The sequence below is a fragment of the Phyllopteryx taeniolatus genome, chromosome 11 (assembly GCF_024500385.1).
Source record: "Phyllopteryx taeniolatus isolate TA_2022b chromosome 11, UOR_Ptae_1.2, whole genome shotgun sequence".
In the NCBI taxonomy this organism is placed as follows: Eukaryota; Metazoa; Chordata; class Actinopteri; order Syngnathiformes; family Syngnathidae; genus Phyllopteryx; species Phyllopteryx taeniolatus.
In genome coordinates, this window is record NC_084512.1 from 148,971 (window position 1) to 166,513 (window position 17,543).

The following is a 17,543-nucleotide window of genomic DNA, read 5'->3' on the forward strand; positions in this document are numbered from 1 at the left end:
TACCATTCACACTTAGTCCACGTTTTTTTTTTTTTTTTTTTTTACAATAGAGGCCTGTGCAGGACATGTTTGGGACAAGTAGAATCACTTGTCCGATCTGATTACTTGTGGAAACTCATACGTCGGAATATAATGGTTAACCAGCGCTTTGTCGACAGACGGCACGTTTTCTTTTGCACAAGGATAGCCTTTGGGCCATCCAGAAAAAGTGCCGACAATTATTAATAAGTACCTTATGCTTTGGACTGGGACCACCATTGTCGGTTCGGTCCATTACCACCACATAAATTCGGGCCTTGGCCCATCTCAGTGTGTTGCAATTCCCTCTTCGTTGTTGGGCAAACACTGAAATCTTGACATATATCACAAAAAACACAAAAATCTTTTACCCTACGCAGAAGATCAGGGTGCCACCAAAAGCGCAGCTTTTTCAGCATTGACACATAACTTTCCTGCAGGTAACATCAGTCTCCTAGGTCCTCTTTTCGGGCCAAACCACAGCTTCTCCTTGTCATCATAATCGGCACCTGTCTCTTGCCACTTACACTTTTCTTCCTCTGGCGCCGCCTCCTGGAGGTCGCGCACCACATCAACTGTCACTGCAGGGAGAAAGTCAATCAACTGATCCCGTTTAACAACATAGTTACCTTCAGCATCCTTTCGATAGCCTGCTATTTCTTTCGCCGCCGCATCCGCTGCGCCATTCCCCCGGGCTACCAGAGTGCCCGCTTCGCATGTCCTGGACACTTGACCACAGCCACCTCCACTGGCCTATCAATAGCCTCACTCAGTCGTTGAATCAGCTCTGCGTGGGCCACTGGGTCACCAGTGGACGTAACAAAACCCTGTCGTCTCCATGCAGCCAGATCAACAAACAAACAATCCTACCACATACGCCGAATCAGAATAAATAGTAACACACTGACCTTCAGATAACTCTAGTGCCCTGCACATGGCCAGCAGTTCCGCAGCTTGAGCGGAGGGTTTCACAAATTCATTTGTGGACCATAACATGTAGAAGTCAGAATTTGGGTCTCCCGGGGTCAGGGCCTCCACGACGGCTGCCCCAGCATGTAACGGTCCCGAAGTGCGTCTCCAGCAGCAGCCGTCGGTGAATAACACCCGACCACCTGAAAAAGGAGCTGAGGACAAATCGGGGCGGGCCTTCAAATCCCACATGACCTGATCTTGACAGGTATGTGGTTCTCCAGAACTGGAAACAATATCAGCCATATTGATCCCTGAGAGGAGGAATACAATATGGGGTTGGGTGAGGGTCGTCATCAAGCGTTGCTGACGTAATGGTGACATTGTGAACGCTGCTGAGGCCACGAATGCTGTCACCCCATGATGAGTAAGAATAAAGAGTTGATGTCCCATAACAATGTGTGCCGTCTTATTAATGCATGTGGCCACAGCTGCAGCATATGCCGCACATATAGGTTGTCTTACTTCTATTTTGTCCAAAGAGACGCTGACGTAAAGCAGGACCCGTCTGTTACCGCCCATCTTCTGGAACAAAGCCCCGTTTGCTGTACCTTCGGTCACTGAAACATCTAAATGAAAAGGCAGGTCATAGTCAGGCTGGGCTAAGTGAGTCGCTGCGGCCAAATCTCTTTTAAGGTCGGTAAACAACTTCTCAGTTTTGTCTGTCCAGTCCAAGCTAGCATGGAGGTTACGCATGCCTTTGACCCTTACTAGGTCCCCTAAAGCTCGTGTTCTAACCGCAAAGTCAGGAATAAAGCCACGGGAATAGCCGCAAAGGCCCAAAAAAGAAAGCATTTCCTTAACATTAGTCGGTCGGGGATAAGTCAAAATGGAAAAGCGGTGCGAATTACTCAGGGTCGAGCCCTTCCCTGAGATCACCCGCCCCAAAAACGTCACGCGTCGTCTGCAACATTGAAGTTTCTTTTTTGACACATTGAACCCCAAGTCCTCAAGTCGGGACAACACAGTATGTGTTGCTTTTAAGCAGGTTTCAGTCGAGTTACCTGCAATCAACAAATCATCTACATACTGAACCAACAGAGAGCCTTCTGGCATACTCATATCAGCTAATTGCTCTCGCAAACACTGATTAAAAATCCCAGGGCTGAGCTTCCAGCCCTGGGGGACCCGCGTATATTGTAACTTACAATTCTTATATGTAAATGCGAAGTATTTCCGGAAAAGTATTTTCGCTGAACAGCTGCCATGGCAGGGCACCCCAGACAAATCTCATACATTTTTATACTCAATTTTTCATTCTCTTCTATTTTCTTATTCAAATCTCTTTTCTCTCTCCACCCTGCAGCATCCAACTTTTCCTTCCTCTTTTTTTCCCTTTCAGAATAACCTCTCTGTTACGTGAAACAACTTACATTCCTTTTTCTTTTCCACTTTGCCCACACACTTCTTAATCCTGTTTGTTTCTTTTTCTGCCTTTCTATTTCAATCCACAAATCCGACACATATCACATTCATTACCTCGACACTCGACTGTCCAATTCACAACCCCAAGTTTTGGTGGCACACTCATCTTATTCTAAATCGGTTTTTGGGGGTCCCAAAATACCCAACGTCTAATGAAAATTTACAATTTGAAACCGCGTCCGATTTCAAGTCAGTCTACGACGGGACAAGTAGGTCCCTTGTTACCCTACTTCCTCCCAGGATTTTCTATTATCCTGGTTTGTCAGGTACCTTGTTACCCTGACGTCAGGTCCTCCGTTACCCTGACCTCTAATTATGCAATTTTAACAACACAACGTCTTATTAACTATTGACAACAAAACAACTGTACCACAAGTCTATCAAATTTCGCCATTTCCAATGTGCAGAATTCGTGATATAATCAAACAGGCTTCTGCTCACCTTTTTTATTTCGGTGCACCGGGGAGATTTGCAGTCCAACTGAATTCCTGTCCGCTCCGCTGTCTTTTTATCTAATGTTCTTCCAGGATCACGTCGGGCTCACCATTTAAAGGAACCTGTGTTTTAAAATCTCCTATTACTCCCATTGTTCCAAGCGTGCTCGTTTTCGTGAAAGAACTTCGTTCACAACAATGTATAAAAACCAACCAATTTATTCCTGACAGAGGAGTCTATACATTTTGCAGAGCTCTGGGTCCGTGACTATCTTATCCTTAGCAGATAAGTCGAACAAAAACTATCCGACTCTACCCCAGACTTATACAATGTTTCAAACAGGCCAGTATGGAATCGCTGTCGTCTGATTGGTCCGTAATCTGACGTCATCGTTGTTCTGCGGACCTGATCTGGCTCCAGACTTCTCCTCCAGGTGTCGCCTGCAGATTCCGGCTCACATTCCTGCATTCAATGTTTATAGTAGCTTCCTGCAGTTCCTTTCTTGACATCTGTTTCTTATTTGTCTCCAAATACCCCCTGATGGGGGGGGCCTTCCTGCAATATACTCCTACCCCCTATCTGATTCTACTCAATACACATCCTTGCTTACCTTCCAAACTAGTTATAATTACATATTACAATATAAAGTATTCTATATTCCCTTCAAAATGCAGCCTGTTTATTCCGAGGTGCTTATATGGAGCATATTCATTCAGTTTGGGCTTCTAAAATAATTATAATTGGAAGAGAAGGTTCCATGTATACACCCCTATTAATGTCTAAACTGCTGGCCACAAACATTACACCTAGCACCCCAAAGTGAAAATGCCCAAATTGGGCCCAATCTTTAATTCTCCCTAGCAATCATGTGACTCATTTGTGTTAAGGTGCTTACACACTGCACCTGGTTTTCAAGGGACCCACCGCGAGGTCGGATGTTGTGTGAAAGCATGCCCACACCTGCTCGCCGATTACTCGACGAAATATCTAGAGGATATTCAATTCTAAAAAGATTCGATAGCCCTCCAGGGATGCCTGCACATTGTGCTGCATACGCTTGCACACACGTCGTACAATCACAACAAGGGAACTCCGAATTGGGAAAAACCTTTCATAGGTAAAAAATATTTTTTGGGGCTTTTTTTTTTTCCCCAAAAAAATGCCTGCAATGAATGAACCATGTTACTTTTTTTTTCGAAAGCTAGCTCGTCACGTTTGAGCATTAACATATAATACTTCAAACATTTATTTGCGCTGCCAAAGTGAACTGTAATTTAAAAAAATGTAGTTACATTAGTTGATGCCCTGAATACACAGGTTTTTTTAAATTATCTTTTTTTCCCCCATTTCATGATGACAAAAGCATATTCCATATTCAAAATGACTCAAAGATAAAGTCAACAACAAATTAAGAGAGAATATCAGTATTGGAGACTTATCTTTTTTGTTTTGGAAAACCCTGAGTTCATCAATGCACATGAACTGACCTGTATGTGTTGCAGTGTTTTGTTCTTGATTGCCTGTTTCTCCTCAGAACTGTGGCTTGCCATCGACATCAGTTCGTGGATATAGCTGAAGATCTCCCCCTTCATGTGAAGTCAATAATTAAAAGGGCTAATCTTCATTTTTGTTTCATATCTCAAAAACACAAGACAACAAATCTAACACTTAGGAAGTCAATGACAGCATTTACTGAAACAAATTTATGAATTTCAAGCCATGTTTTTTCAGTCATTTTATGTTACCTTTCTCAGAGGGTCTTTTAGGTAGCAGTCAATGGTCTTGTCATACATATGTTTCTTCTCATAAAGAAATTCCAAAATTTGGTAGCTGGAATGAAAGGCAAGGAAACACAAACAGTAATTGCAACTGATGAGTTAATACATTTGTTAAATATATTAATAATTTAGCTGTAATAATTGTTTTATTCATATTAATGTGGTTGTTATTAATGGAATGCCTCAGTTCCAACTCAGACATCCACGGTTACAGTTTCTGAACCCCAAGATGCCCTTGATGCTGTGCTCTCAATGTGTGAATGAGTTGGTTGTACAGCCTTTCTAACTATGATTGCACAAGCTGGTTGCTTGAATGCTGAGGAAAACGTTCACTTTAATCCTATCATGAATTTCTTATTACCACTGTTGTATTTTTTACTAATGTGTATTTTCCCAATACTATTTCATTGAGGAAGAAATTTAATATTTTGTTTGTTACCCATGCTATTTGATACAAACTTTTGGTTGTTGTCAGCTACTCACAAGTTGGCTCTCTGTGACAAAGTCAACAGCTTTTCTTCATCAAACTGGACCACACCTCCAACCTGGAGCAGCTGCAGCAGAACCTTGAAACAGAGAACAGTAAAGCCCAATCATGTGACACATTACATTGTCAAGAAAATCCCATGTATGTGTGTAGATTGCAAAGCAGAGTACAGAGGTCCTCAATCCGAACAAAGACCCAGATACATTAAGGACCCAGATCATTTTGATGAATACTTGCAATTTAACTTCATGGCATATACAGTAGTCTTATTTTACACATATTCTGCTCGCTTTATTTATTTTTTAAACATGGTAGTAATTGTATGCACACATGAATTATAGACTAATAACATCACCGTAACTCACCAATTTAATAAATTAGAGTAGCTCTATGAGTGGACCAAGTGAGTAATAATTATTATATAATGAAAAATATCATATATAAAACAGTGAGACCTGGAAGGGTTCCCCCGATCTGAACCCGAGCGGTGTTCTTTTACTGGACTTCTGTGCTCATCACGGATTGCCCATAACAAATACCATGTTTGCGCATTTGGCACCAGGACACCGTAGGCCGCAGTTCGATGATAGACTTTGTGATCGTGTCATCGGACCGCAAGTCTTGGACACTTGGGAAAAGAGTGGGGCAGGGGCTTACTGTATTGTGAGGGTCTGCTGGGAATGTCTTGCAGAGGCCCCTGTTAGAAGGAGTTTCAACTCCTAACTCCGGTAGAACTTTGACCACATCCTGGGGAGGGCGGGGGACACAGAGTCCAGTGGGCCACGTTCTGAGTCTCCATTGTTGAGGCAGCTGACCAGAGCTGTGGCCGTCAGGTGGTCGGTGCATGTCATGGCAGCAATCCCAAAACCCATTTGAGGACACGTGGCGAGGTATGCTGTCAAGCTGAAGGAGTCTTTTTTGGCCTGGGGGACTCTGGAGTCAGCTGATGGGTTCCGGGAGGCCAAGCAGAATGCAGCTTTGGTGGTCGCTGAGGCAAAAACTCGGGCGTCGTTGGAGGTCGGTGAGGCCATGGAGAACAACTTCAGGATGGCATCAAGGAAATTCTGGTCCACCATTTGGCGCATCAGGAAGGGGAAGCAGTGCACCATCAACACTGTGTAGAGTGGGGATGGAGAGCTGCGGATCTCAACTCCGGACATTGTGGACCGAATACTTCGAAGACCATCTCAATTCCACCGACGTCTTCATGAGAAAGTAGTGTCTGGGGACTCAGAGGCAGCCTCTCCTATCTCTGGGGTTGAGATCACCAAAGAGGTGGACGACATCCACCTGGAGTTCCTTAATGCTCTTGATGACGTGGGGCTGTCCTGGTTGACATGGCTCTGCAACATCGCATGGACATCCGGGACCAGACCAGGGTCGATACACACACACAAACACACAAAAATACACACACACACACAGGTGTGTCTTTATATACAGACCCTTTTCAAGAAAATTACAATATCATGGAAAAGTTTATTAATTTCCATAATTCCATTCAAAAAGTTAAACTTTCATAGATTATAGATTCAGGACCCACAGGTTTAACAATTTCAAGGATTTATTTGTTTATTTTTACATAATTTGGGCTTCCAGCTCATAAAACCCACAAAATCAGGAATTCAAAACATTAGAATACTATGAAGAAATCAGCCCAAACGTTGCAGGCCATAAATATTTTAAGCTGAGTGTCACACACTAATCATCTTCGAAACTCAAAGCACCTACGCAGGTTTCCCCAGGTGACATTAAATTGCTTCGGTTTGGTTCAATTGTCTCAGTTGGATTCAATATGGGGAAGACTGCAGACTTGACAACTAGCCAGAAGACCATCATTGATACCCTCCATAGGATGGGTAAGCCACAAAAGTGCATAGGTCAGGAGGCTGGCTGTTCACAGAGTGCTGTGTCCAAGCATATCAATAGAAAGTCTAGTGGAAGGACAAAATGTGGCAGGAGAAGATGCACCAGCAAAAGAGATGACCGTGGGCTTCAGCAGATTATCAAACAGAAAAGATTCAAGAATTTAGCAGAGCTCCAGAAAGAGTGAAATGAGGTGGGAGTCACAGCTTCAAAAACCACCACATTCAGACGCATCCGGGATATGGGCGACAACTGTCGGGTTCCTCGGGTGAAACCACTTCTGAGCCTGAGCTAACATAGGAAGCGCCTCAACTGGTCCAAGGAGAAGAAGGACTGGACTGTTGGCCAGTGGTCCAAGGTCCTCTTTTCCGATAAAAATAAAGTGTGCCTTTCGTACGGGAATCAAGGTCCAAGGGTTTGGAGGAAGACGGGTGAAGAACAGAACACAAACTGCTTGAGGTCCAGTGTGAAATATCCACAGTCAGTCATGATTTGGGGTGCAATGTCCAGTGCAGGTGTTTCTTAAATCAAAGGTCACCGCAACAGTCTACCAGAATGTTTTAGAGGACTTCATGATTCCTTCTGCTGAGGATCTGTATGGAGATGGAGATTTCATCTTCCAGCAGGACCTGGCCCCTGCCCATACAGAAGCACCAAAACCTGGTTTGATGGCCATGCCATCACAGTGCTTGACTGGCCAGCCAACTTGCCGGATCTAAACCCCATTGAGACTCTATGGAGTATTATCACAAGGAAAATGAGGGGCATACTATTGATATTACATATTTAGATCCACAATTATTGCTGAAACTATGCAAAATTTCCCACTGTGGGACTAATAAAGGTTATCTTATTCTTAAATATGTATGAATAATACTAATATAGGCGGCACGGTGACCGACTGGTTAGCACGTCTGCCTCACGGTTGCATGTTCTCCTCATGCCTGCGTGGGTTTTTTACAGGTACTCCAGTTTCCTCCCACACCCCAAAAACATGGAATTGTCCGTAGGTGTGAATGTGAGTGCGGTTATTTGTTTCTATGTGCCCTGCGATTGGCTGGAGACCAGTTCAGGGTGGACCCCGCCTCTCGCCCAAAGATAGCTGGGATAGCCTCCAGCATACACGCAACCCTAGTGAGGATAAGCGGTGTAGAAAATGGATAATAATATACTTTTAACCTGCCCACGTTCTGAAGTGACGTATGCAGTGACGTACTAATTAATTTCCGGTTCAGACGCTTCATCCTGTGTGGATGTGTATTATTTTATATTTATAACTCTAAACACGTATTAATTGGCCTATTATTTTGTTCAAAGTTGGTTACTCTCCGCGAAAACACAGATCCAGCCAGACCTATGTGACAAGTGTATTGTTTCACCAAATCACTTGTTTTGCGACTGCATGACACAAAATCTTAGAAATTAGCATGGCTCTGACATCGCCTTCGCTAATGCACCCCTCGTCCTCCATTTGTGACACTTGTAAGAAGCATGGTAACAAGTGTAGCCTTTTTGGTACCATGAAGGCGATGATCAGTGACTTACAATGGCTAGCCACAAAAATTGGTCGACGCAAAAATTACTGCCTCGAGGCAAAAAAAAATATATATTAATAAAAGCAAATTTGCGACAACTGGAACCAATTTGCGCAATCCGGAACCATTCGGCCACGTTCTATGTTTAACGCACGGACATTTGTTGCTGACAGATGCACTGTTGGGTCGGTGAAAAACATTGATAAAAACGACAGATGAGCGTCTGTAAGTGATTTTAAGGACACTATTAGATGTGTAATGCACATATAACATGATGTATGAGTGAGCTGAATGGCAGTTAGCGTTTTTTTTTTTTTTTTAAACCAAAAATGTGACTCATTAGCATGCTAATGCTAATCGCGAAGGCTAACTGTTTAGCAAAGGCTGATTTTATTGTTTCAAATTCTGCAGTTTATATCATACACTCAGTACCAAGATATGCAGTAGAATTCAAGCCCTCCTAAACGAGAATAAAATGCATGTTCGTTGATTTGTTTTTGTTTTTTTTTGGGGGGGGGGGGGTGTTTGCTGACGAAATATCTATAGGATAATTCAGTATAAAAAAGAGCCGATAGTGACAGCCCTAGTGTGGACCGACCACCAGAATTTGGAAGCTTCCCAAATCTGCCAGGAGATTAAATCCAAGGCAAGCCAGGTGGGCAGTTTTTTTTTTTTTTGTCAGTTCCACTTCACACTGTCTTACACCATATCAAGCCAAATGCCCTGTCCCGCCAATTCTCTGACAGTAAGACCACAGGGAGGACCCAGAACCCATTGTTCCTCCTACCTGTTTGTGGCAGCGATAGATTGGGAGATCAAATCCCTGGTCAGAAAGGCACAAGGTGATAATCTATTTGTCCCCAATTCTGTTTGCACCCATGTTCTGGAGTGGACCCACAGATCCCGTCAAATGTGCCACCCAGGGATTAGTAGAACACTGGCTGTTTTGCGCCAGCGCTTCTGGCCGACCATGGAGACTGACACGCATTCTTTCATCACTGCATGCACTATTTGTGCCCAAAACAAGAAATCAACTATGCCCTGCTATGGACTGATCCACCCGTTGCCCATTCCCAGCTGGCCCTGGTCCCACATAGCCCTGGATTTCATCACTGGCAATCCTCCATCCAGAGGTAACACAGTCATTCTCACCGCGGTGGGCAGATTTTCTAAAGCAGCCTATTTTTTAGTACTCCCTGAGGTCCTGTCTGCCAAGGAGACCGCAGACTTATTGGTCTAACAGGTTTTCCGTCTGCATGGCATTCCGTCAAATATTGTGTCCAACAGGGGTCCGCAGTTCACCTCAATTACTGCTGTGTAGAACTGCCTCAACAGCTCCTGTAGCAGGCCTTCTCAAACGTTACATTGAGATAATGCAGGTCACACAATAATGGGGGTTGGACCCCAAATTTCCTCCAGGCCATAGGTCGAGACCACTGCTGCAGGACAAGTGCAAAGCCTTTTCAAAAGTTACAAATTCTAGGTCACATTAATGGTGGAAAAAGTTGTCAAATGAATTATATTGGTCAAAATTCACAAAAACCTGGCATTTGAACAGGGCTGTGTATACTTTTTATATCCACTGCAACCTTGTTCCTCTTTTTGAAATCTGCCTGACGAGCCTACAGTCTTGTGCTGCTTAACAGGTAGAAACATACATTTCTTGTAACTGTAGTTTGTTATTTTACAAATATTTTATTATGTTTGACTAAGTTGATATTGTTCAGCAATATCAGAACTTGCCCCTCCTTGAGCCGTCACCTTATCGTGGTGGAGGAGTTTGTGTGTCCCAATGATCCTAGGAGCTAAGTTGTCTGGGGCTTTATGCCCCTGGCACGGTCACCCATGGCAAACAGGTCCTAGGTGAGGGACCAGCCAAAGCACAGCTCAAAGACCCCTGATGAAGAAGACAAATTATGGACTCGGGTTTCCCTTGCCCGGACGCGGGTCACCGGGGCCCCCCTCTGGAGCCAGGCCTGGAAGTGGGCTCGAAAGAGAGCGCCTGGTGGCCGGGCTTTCACCCATGGGGCCCGGCAGGGCACAGCCCGAAAGCGTAACGTGGGTCCCCCTTCCCATGGGCACACCACCTGTGGGAGGGGCCATAGGGGCCGGGTGCAGTGCGAGCTGGGCGGTGGCCGAAGGCGGGGACCTTGGCGATCCGATCTCCGGCTAAAGAAGCTGGCACTAGGGACGTGGAATGTCACCTCTCTGGCAGGGAAGGAGCCCGAGCTGGTGTGTGAGGTCGAGAAGTTCCGACTAGATATAGTCGGACTCGCCTCCACGCACAGCTTGGGCTCTGGTACCAGTCCTCTCGAGAGGGGTTGGACTCTCTTATACTCTGGAGTTGCTTACCCTTTTTGGAGTCCTTGGAGGGGGTGCTGGAGAGCACTCCCGCTGGGGACTCCATCGTTCTGCTGGGGGACTTCAATGCTCACGTGGGCAATGACAGTGAGACCTGGAAGGGCGTGATTGGGACGAACGGCCCCCCCGATTAGAACCCGAGCGGTGTTCTGTTATTGGACTTCTGTGCTCATCATGGATTGTCCATAACAAACACCATGTTCAAGCATAAGGGTGTCCACACGTGCACTTGGCACCAGGACACCCTAGGTCGCAGTTCGATGATCGACTTTGTGGTCGTGTCATCGGACTTGCGGGGGCATGTCTTGGACACTCGGGAAAAGAGAGGGGCAGAGCCGTCAACTGATCACCACCTGGTGGTGAGTTGGTGGGGGAAGATGCCGGTCCGACGTGGCAGCCCCAAACGTATTGTGAGGGTCTGCTGGGAACGTCTGGCGGAATCCCCTGTCAGAAGGAGTTTCAACTCCCACCTCCGACAGAACTTTGCTCATGTTCCGGGGGAGGCGGGGGACATCGAGTCCGAGTCGACCATGTTTTGCGCCTCCATTGCTGAGGCGGCCGACCGGAGCTGTGGCCGTAAGGTGGTTGGTGCCTGTTGTGGCGGCAACGGTTAGGGATGCTGTCAAGCTGAAGAAGGAGTCCTATCGGGCCTTTTTGGGCAGTGGGACTCCTGAGGCAGCTGATGGGTACTGGCTGGCCAAGCGGAATGCAGCTTTGGTGGTCGCTGAAGCAAAAACTCGGGCATGGGAGGAGTTCGGTGAGGCCATGGAGAAAGACTTCCGGTCGGCTTCGAGGAAATTCTGGTCCACCATCCGGCATCTCAGGAGGGGAATGCAGTGCACCATCAACACTGTGTATAGTGGGGATGGGGCGCTGCTGACCGCGAATCGGGACGTTGTGAGCCGGTGGCGAGAATACTTCGAAGACCTCCTCAATTCCACCGACACGCCTTCCCATGAGGAAGCAGAGTCTGGGTTCTCTGAGGTGGGCTCTCCTCTCTCTGGGGATGAGGTCACCGAGGAGGTTAAAAAGCTCCTCGTGGCAAGGCCCCGGGGGTGGATGAGATTCGCCTGGAGTTCCTCAAGGCTCTGGATGTTTTAGGGCTGTCCTGGTTGACACGCCTCTGCAACATCGCGTGGACATCGGGGACAGTGCCTCTGGATTGGCAGACTGGGGTGGTGGTCCCCCTTTTTAAGAAGGGGGACCGGAGGGTGTGTTCCAACTACAGGGGGATCACACTCCTCAGCCTCCCTGGTAAGGTCTATTCAGGGGTGCTGGAGAGGAGGGTCTGTCGGGAAGTTGAATCTCAGATTCAGGAGGAGCAGTGTGGTTTTCGTCCTGGCCGTGGAACAGTGGACCAGCTTTACACCCTTGGCAGGGTCCTCGAAGGTGCATGGGAGTTCACCCTACATGTGTTTTGTGGACTTGGAGAAGGCGTTCGACCATGTCCCTCGGGGAGTCCTGTGGAGGGTGCTTCGGGAGTATGTGGTACCGAACCCCCTGATACGGGCTGTTCGGTCCCTGTACGACCGGAGTCAGAGTTTGGTCCGCATATCCGGCAGTAAGTCGGACCCGTTCCCGGTGAGGGTTGAACTCCGCCAAGGCTACCCTTTGTCACCGATTCTGTCTCATAACTTTTATGGACAGAATTTCTAGGCGCAGCCGAGGCGTAGCGGGGGTCCGGTTTGGTGGCCTCAGTATTGCATCTCTGCTTTTTGCAGATGATGTGGTTCTGTTGGCTTCATCAAGCCGTGACCTCCAACTCTCACTGGAGCAGTTCGCAGCAGAGTGTGAAGCGGCTGGGATGAGAATCAGCACCTGCAAATCTGAGACCATGGTCCTCAGTTGGAAAAGGATGGCGTGCCCTCTCCAGGTCGGGGATGATATCCTGCGCCAAGTGGAGGAGTTCAATTATTGTTCACGAGTGAGGGAGGAATGGAACAGGAGATCGACAGGCGGATCGGTGCAGCGTCTGCAGTGATGCGGACTTTGTATCGATCCGTTGTGGTAAAGAAGGAGCTAAGCTGAAGGTGAAGCTCTCGATTTACCGGTCGATCTAAGTTCCTACCCTCACCTATGGTCACGAGCTGTGGGTCTGAAAGAACAAGATCCCGGATACAAGCGGCCGAAATGAGTTTCCTCCGCAGGGTGTCCGGGCTCTCCCTGAGAGATAGGGTGAGAAGCTCGGCCATCCGGGAGGATCTCAGAGTAGAGCCGCTGCTCCTTCACATCGAGAGGAGCCAGATGAGGTGGCTGTGGCATCTGATTCGGATGCCTCCCGGACGCCTCCCTGGTGAGGTGTTGCGGGCACGTCCCACCGGGAGGAGACCCCGGGGACGACCCAGGACTTGCTGGAGAGACTACATCCTTCGGCTGGCCTGGGAACGCCTCGGGATCCCCCCGGAAGAGATGGATGAAGTGGCTGGGGAGAGGGAAGTCTGTGCGTCACTGCTAAAGCTACTGCCCCCGTGACCCGACCTCGAACTCTGAACTTGCACATATTTTATTGAGTTAATTTTATTTTAGTTGACGTTCATGCTCAGATTTAAAAATAAATAAATCAAAAGTTTCCAAAGCAAAGCAAAGAAGTTACTTGAGTTGCTATTTCACTGAATACGTTGTTACTTTTACTCACGTAATTGAGGAGAGAAGCTAAGAGGTGACACATCCTTTGGTGCTGATGGTGCGCATGGATGAGTGGTGTCCCCCAGCCTCACTGCTGTGTCATGCCTGTCAGGAAGCTGTAAATCCACTGACAGATGGCAGGCGAGACGCTGAGCTGGAGAAGCTTGAAGGAGAGGAGTTTGGGGATGATGGTGTTGAACAGAGAGCTGAAATCTACGAACAAGATCCCTCTGTAGGTCCCTGTGCCTTCGAGGTGTTCCAGGATGAAGTTGATTGCATCATCCACAGATCCGTTTGCTTGATAGGAAAACTGCAGGGGGTCCAGCAGAGGACCTGTGACGCTCTTGAGGTGGTCCAGCAAAAGGCGTTCAAAGGACATCGTGACTACAGATGTCAGGGCGACAGGTCTGTAGTCATTCAGTCCTGAAGTTGCAGGTTTCTTGGGGACTGAGATGATGGTCGAGCGTTTGAGGCAGGATGGGACTTCACACAGTTCCAAAGATCTATTGAAAATCTGTACGTGCAAAATGTCTTTGTTGGTACACACAAGTCATCACAGAAGCTGATGTAGGATGTAATAGTGTCTGTATATTCATCCTAGCTGTCAGTTGAAGTTTTAAAAACAGTTTATTCGGTCCTGTCTAAACAATCTTGAATTCCCATCTTTGCTTCATTGGTCCACTTCTCCATTGTTTTCACCACAAGCTTTGCAAATTTAAGTTTGTGCTTCTATGTTGGTATTAACTGAATTAAACAGTGATCAGACGAGCCCAAACCAGCACGGGGAAGAGCTTGGTACAAGTCCTTCACTGTGGTACAGCAGTGGTACCACAGTGAAGGACTCCTCGCTGTTGCAGGCTGTTCGGAATCCTCGCTGTTGCAGGCTGACCAGTATGCCAGCTCGCTTCCCCCTATAGCGCCTACACCTCCTCCATGCACCATAGAATGGAGCTGCTCTGCCAGTAAGTAGCTCTAAGCAAGAACATTTGTTGATTTGTGAAATTTGGCAGAAAAAAAGGTCTGTAGGGTATTCCCCAGTGCTTAGCAAGTCTTCCCTCGTCTAAGTAAGTCGGATAATGTCACCAAAGATGAATGAAAATGACAAAAAAAAGACAATACGAGACAGCGTGTCACCGAGGCAACCACCCATTGTAGGTGCCATCTTGTAACCTATATTGAAGCACCTAATTGGCTGTGTAACCGATGTGACGTTGACGACATCACAAGAAATACATTGACTTGCCCACATGACTGGGCCACATGACCGAAATACAGGGTAACCGTTCAGCGGAAGTAATGTCTACAAAACGGCGGCTGCAAGGGTTCTAACGTTAATCGCCCAATTAAAAAAAATAAAATAGCGGTGAATACTAATGTGTATTGCAGGACACATCGTTGTCACTTCGAATGCACCTCGTCTGAGTGTCGGGTTGCAACCGATTGGGAAAGAGTTGCCCCTCGTGCTGCTTCCTCCCCCCTCAAGCATGGACCGCCACGGCCACCACGTCCTGTCCACTTCATGCAGCCCACATCAAAGCTGCAACCTCGTTGCAGATGAGACATGTTGGCTTGGCATTTATACAGGCAGGTAGGATGATAGGATTTCACATTTTATCCCAACTTACCATGCTGGTGTGCTTGGTCATGGTGACAATGCACAGTATTCATCAAATGCAAGTATGAGCCACGAGGAATTAGTGTGCTTCCGAGTTCCAAATCTGTTGCCGAAGGCGAATGGCTTGACCTAAAAAAGCTGTTACTGTACCAAAAATAGCATGTACTTCTCAGAGTTAAAGCCGCAGCCATGCCGTTCTTGCTCTGCTGTATATACAAGAGACAATAGATACAGTCCCCTCCAAAAGCATTGGAACAGCATGGTCAAGTCCTTTGTTTTTGTTGTATACTGCAGACATTTGGGTTTCAGATCAAAAGATTAATATGAGACAAAAGTACAGAATTCCAGCTTTCATTTCATGGTATTTACATCTAGATGTGTTAAACAACTCAGGACAGAGCACCTTTTGTTTGAAGCCACCCACTGTTCAAGTGTGCAAAAGTATTGGAACATCCATCCATCCATTTTCTGTACCGCTTATCCTCACTAGGGTCGGGGGTGTGCTGGGCCCTATCCCAGCTATCTTTGGGCGAAATTCAGGGTACAACCTCAACTGGTCGTCAGCCCATCTGAGAAGTATTGGAACAGACATTATTAAATTAATTTAAAGTGAATAACATTTAATATTTGGTGGCATAACCCTGACTTTCAATAACTGCATCAAGCCTGTGACCTATTGAGTTCAGACTGTTCGATTCTTCATTTGAAATGCTTTTCCAGGTCTTTACTTCATCCTCTTTCAGTTCTTGTATGTTTCTGGGGGTTTCTCCGTTCAGTCTGCTCTTCAGGAGGTAAAATGCATGCTCTATTGGGTTAAAGTCAAGGTGATTTACTTGGCGAGTCTATGAGCTTCCACTTTTCCCCCCGATGAAATCCTTTGTTGTGTTAGCAGTGTGTTTTGGGTCATTGTCTTGTTGCATGATGAAGCTTCTTCCGATTAGTTTGGATGTATTTTTCTGTAAATTGCCAGACAAAATAGTTTTGTAGACTTCAGAAGTCATTCCGCTTCTACCATCATGAGTTACATCATCAATAAAGACTAGTGAGCCCGTTCCAGAAGCAGCCATGCAAGCCCAACCCATGACATTACCTCCACCATGCTTCACAGATGCGCTTGTGTGCTTTGGATTATAAGCAGATCCTTTCTTTCTCAATACTTTGGCCTTTCCATCACTTTGGTAAAGGTTAATCTTGGTCTCATCAGTCTATAAGACTATGTTCCAAAAGGTTTGTGGCACATCAATCTTCTACTTTGCAAAATTCAATCTTGCCTTCCGATTCTTTTTGCTGTTGAGTGGTTTGCATCTTGTGGTACGGCCTGTATGTTTCTTCTCTCGAAGTCTTCTTCGAACAGTGGATTGTAATACCTTCACCCCTGCCCTGTGGAGGTTGGCAGTGATGTCACTGACTGTTGCCTTTGGGTGTTTCTTCACAGCTCTCACAATGTTTCTGTCATCAACTCCTGTTGATACCCTTGGCCGACCTGTTCGATGTCTGTTGCACAGTACACCAGTAGTTTTTCTCTTTTTCAGGAAATTCCAAATTGTTGTATTGGCTACGCGCAATGTTTGTGCAATAGCTCTGATCGATTTTCCCTCTTCTCTCATTTACAAAATGATTTGCTTTTCTCCCATAGACAGCTCTCTGGTCTTCATGTTTTCTTCACAGCAAATGCAGTTTTCAAAGGTGAAACCCAAAGACAACAATAACCACTATCTAATGTTAAAGCAATCAATCTCAAAGGCAACACCTGAGCAACTAGAAATATCCATCAGTCACATTCCAATACTTTTGCTCACTTGAAAAGTGGGTGGGTTCAAACAAAAGGTGCTCTGTCCTTAGTTGTTTAACACATCTAAATGTAAATACCATGAAATAAAAGCTGGAATTCTAATGCAGCCCTATGGGGGGCACAAGTCAGTGCAAACTGTAGGCCGGTCCCAAAGCCCGGATAAATGCAGAGGGTTGCGTCAGGAAGGGCATCCAGCTTAAAACCTTGCCAAACAAATATGAGCGTTCATCCAAAGAATTCCATACCGGATCGGTCGTGGCCCGGGTTAACAAAGTCCGCCACCGGTGCCGTCAACCTGCGGGGCGCCGTTGAAAATTCTGCTACTGTGGGTCAAAGTCAAAGAAGAAGAAGAGGTGGAAAGCGGGTTCTTCGGCAGAAAGAGAAGAGGAAAGCACAGAGCCTAGAACTGAATGTGGGGACTTTGAATGTTGGGACTATGACAGGAAAATCTCGGGAGTTGGTTGACATGATGATTAGGAGAATGGTTGATATATTGTGTGTCCAGGAGACCAGGTGGAAAGGCAGTAAGGCAAGAAGTTTAGGGGCAGGGTTTAAATTATTTTACCATGGTGTAGATGGGAAGAGAAATGGAGTCGGGGTTATTTTAAAAGAAGAGTTGACTAAGAATGTCTTGGAG

General features: G+C 46.3%; 1 protein-coding gene across 16 annotated transcripts in view; it reads right to left on the minus strand.

Moving 5' to 3' along the window:
* vps8 (VPS8 subunit of CORVET complex) overlaps positions 1-17,543 on the minus strand; it is a 280,747-nt gene that overhangs the window by 82,103 nt on the left and 181,101 nt on the right. For all 16 annotated transcript variants that reach the window (XM_061788861.1, XM_061788865.1, XM_061788864.1 and 13 more), the window contains 3 exons: positions 5,109-5,191; positions 4,593-4,677; positions 4,335-4,433 (listed from right to left, as the gene is read on the minus strand). In XM_061788861.1, coding sequence (XP_061644845.1) covers positions 4,335-4,433; positions 4,593-4,677; positions 5,109-5,191 — 267 coding nt within the window. The remainder of the gene's footprint in view (positions 1-4,334; positions 4,434-4,592; positions 4,678-5,108; positions 5,192-17,543) is intronic.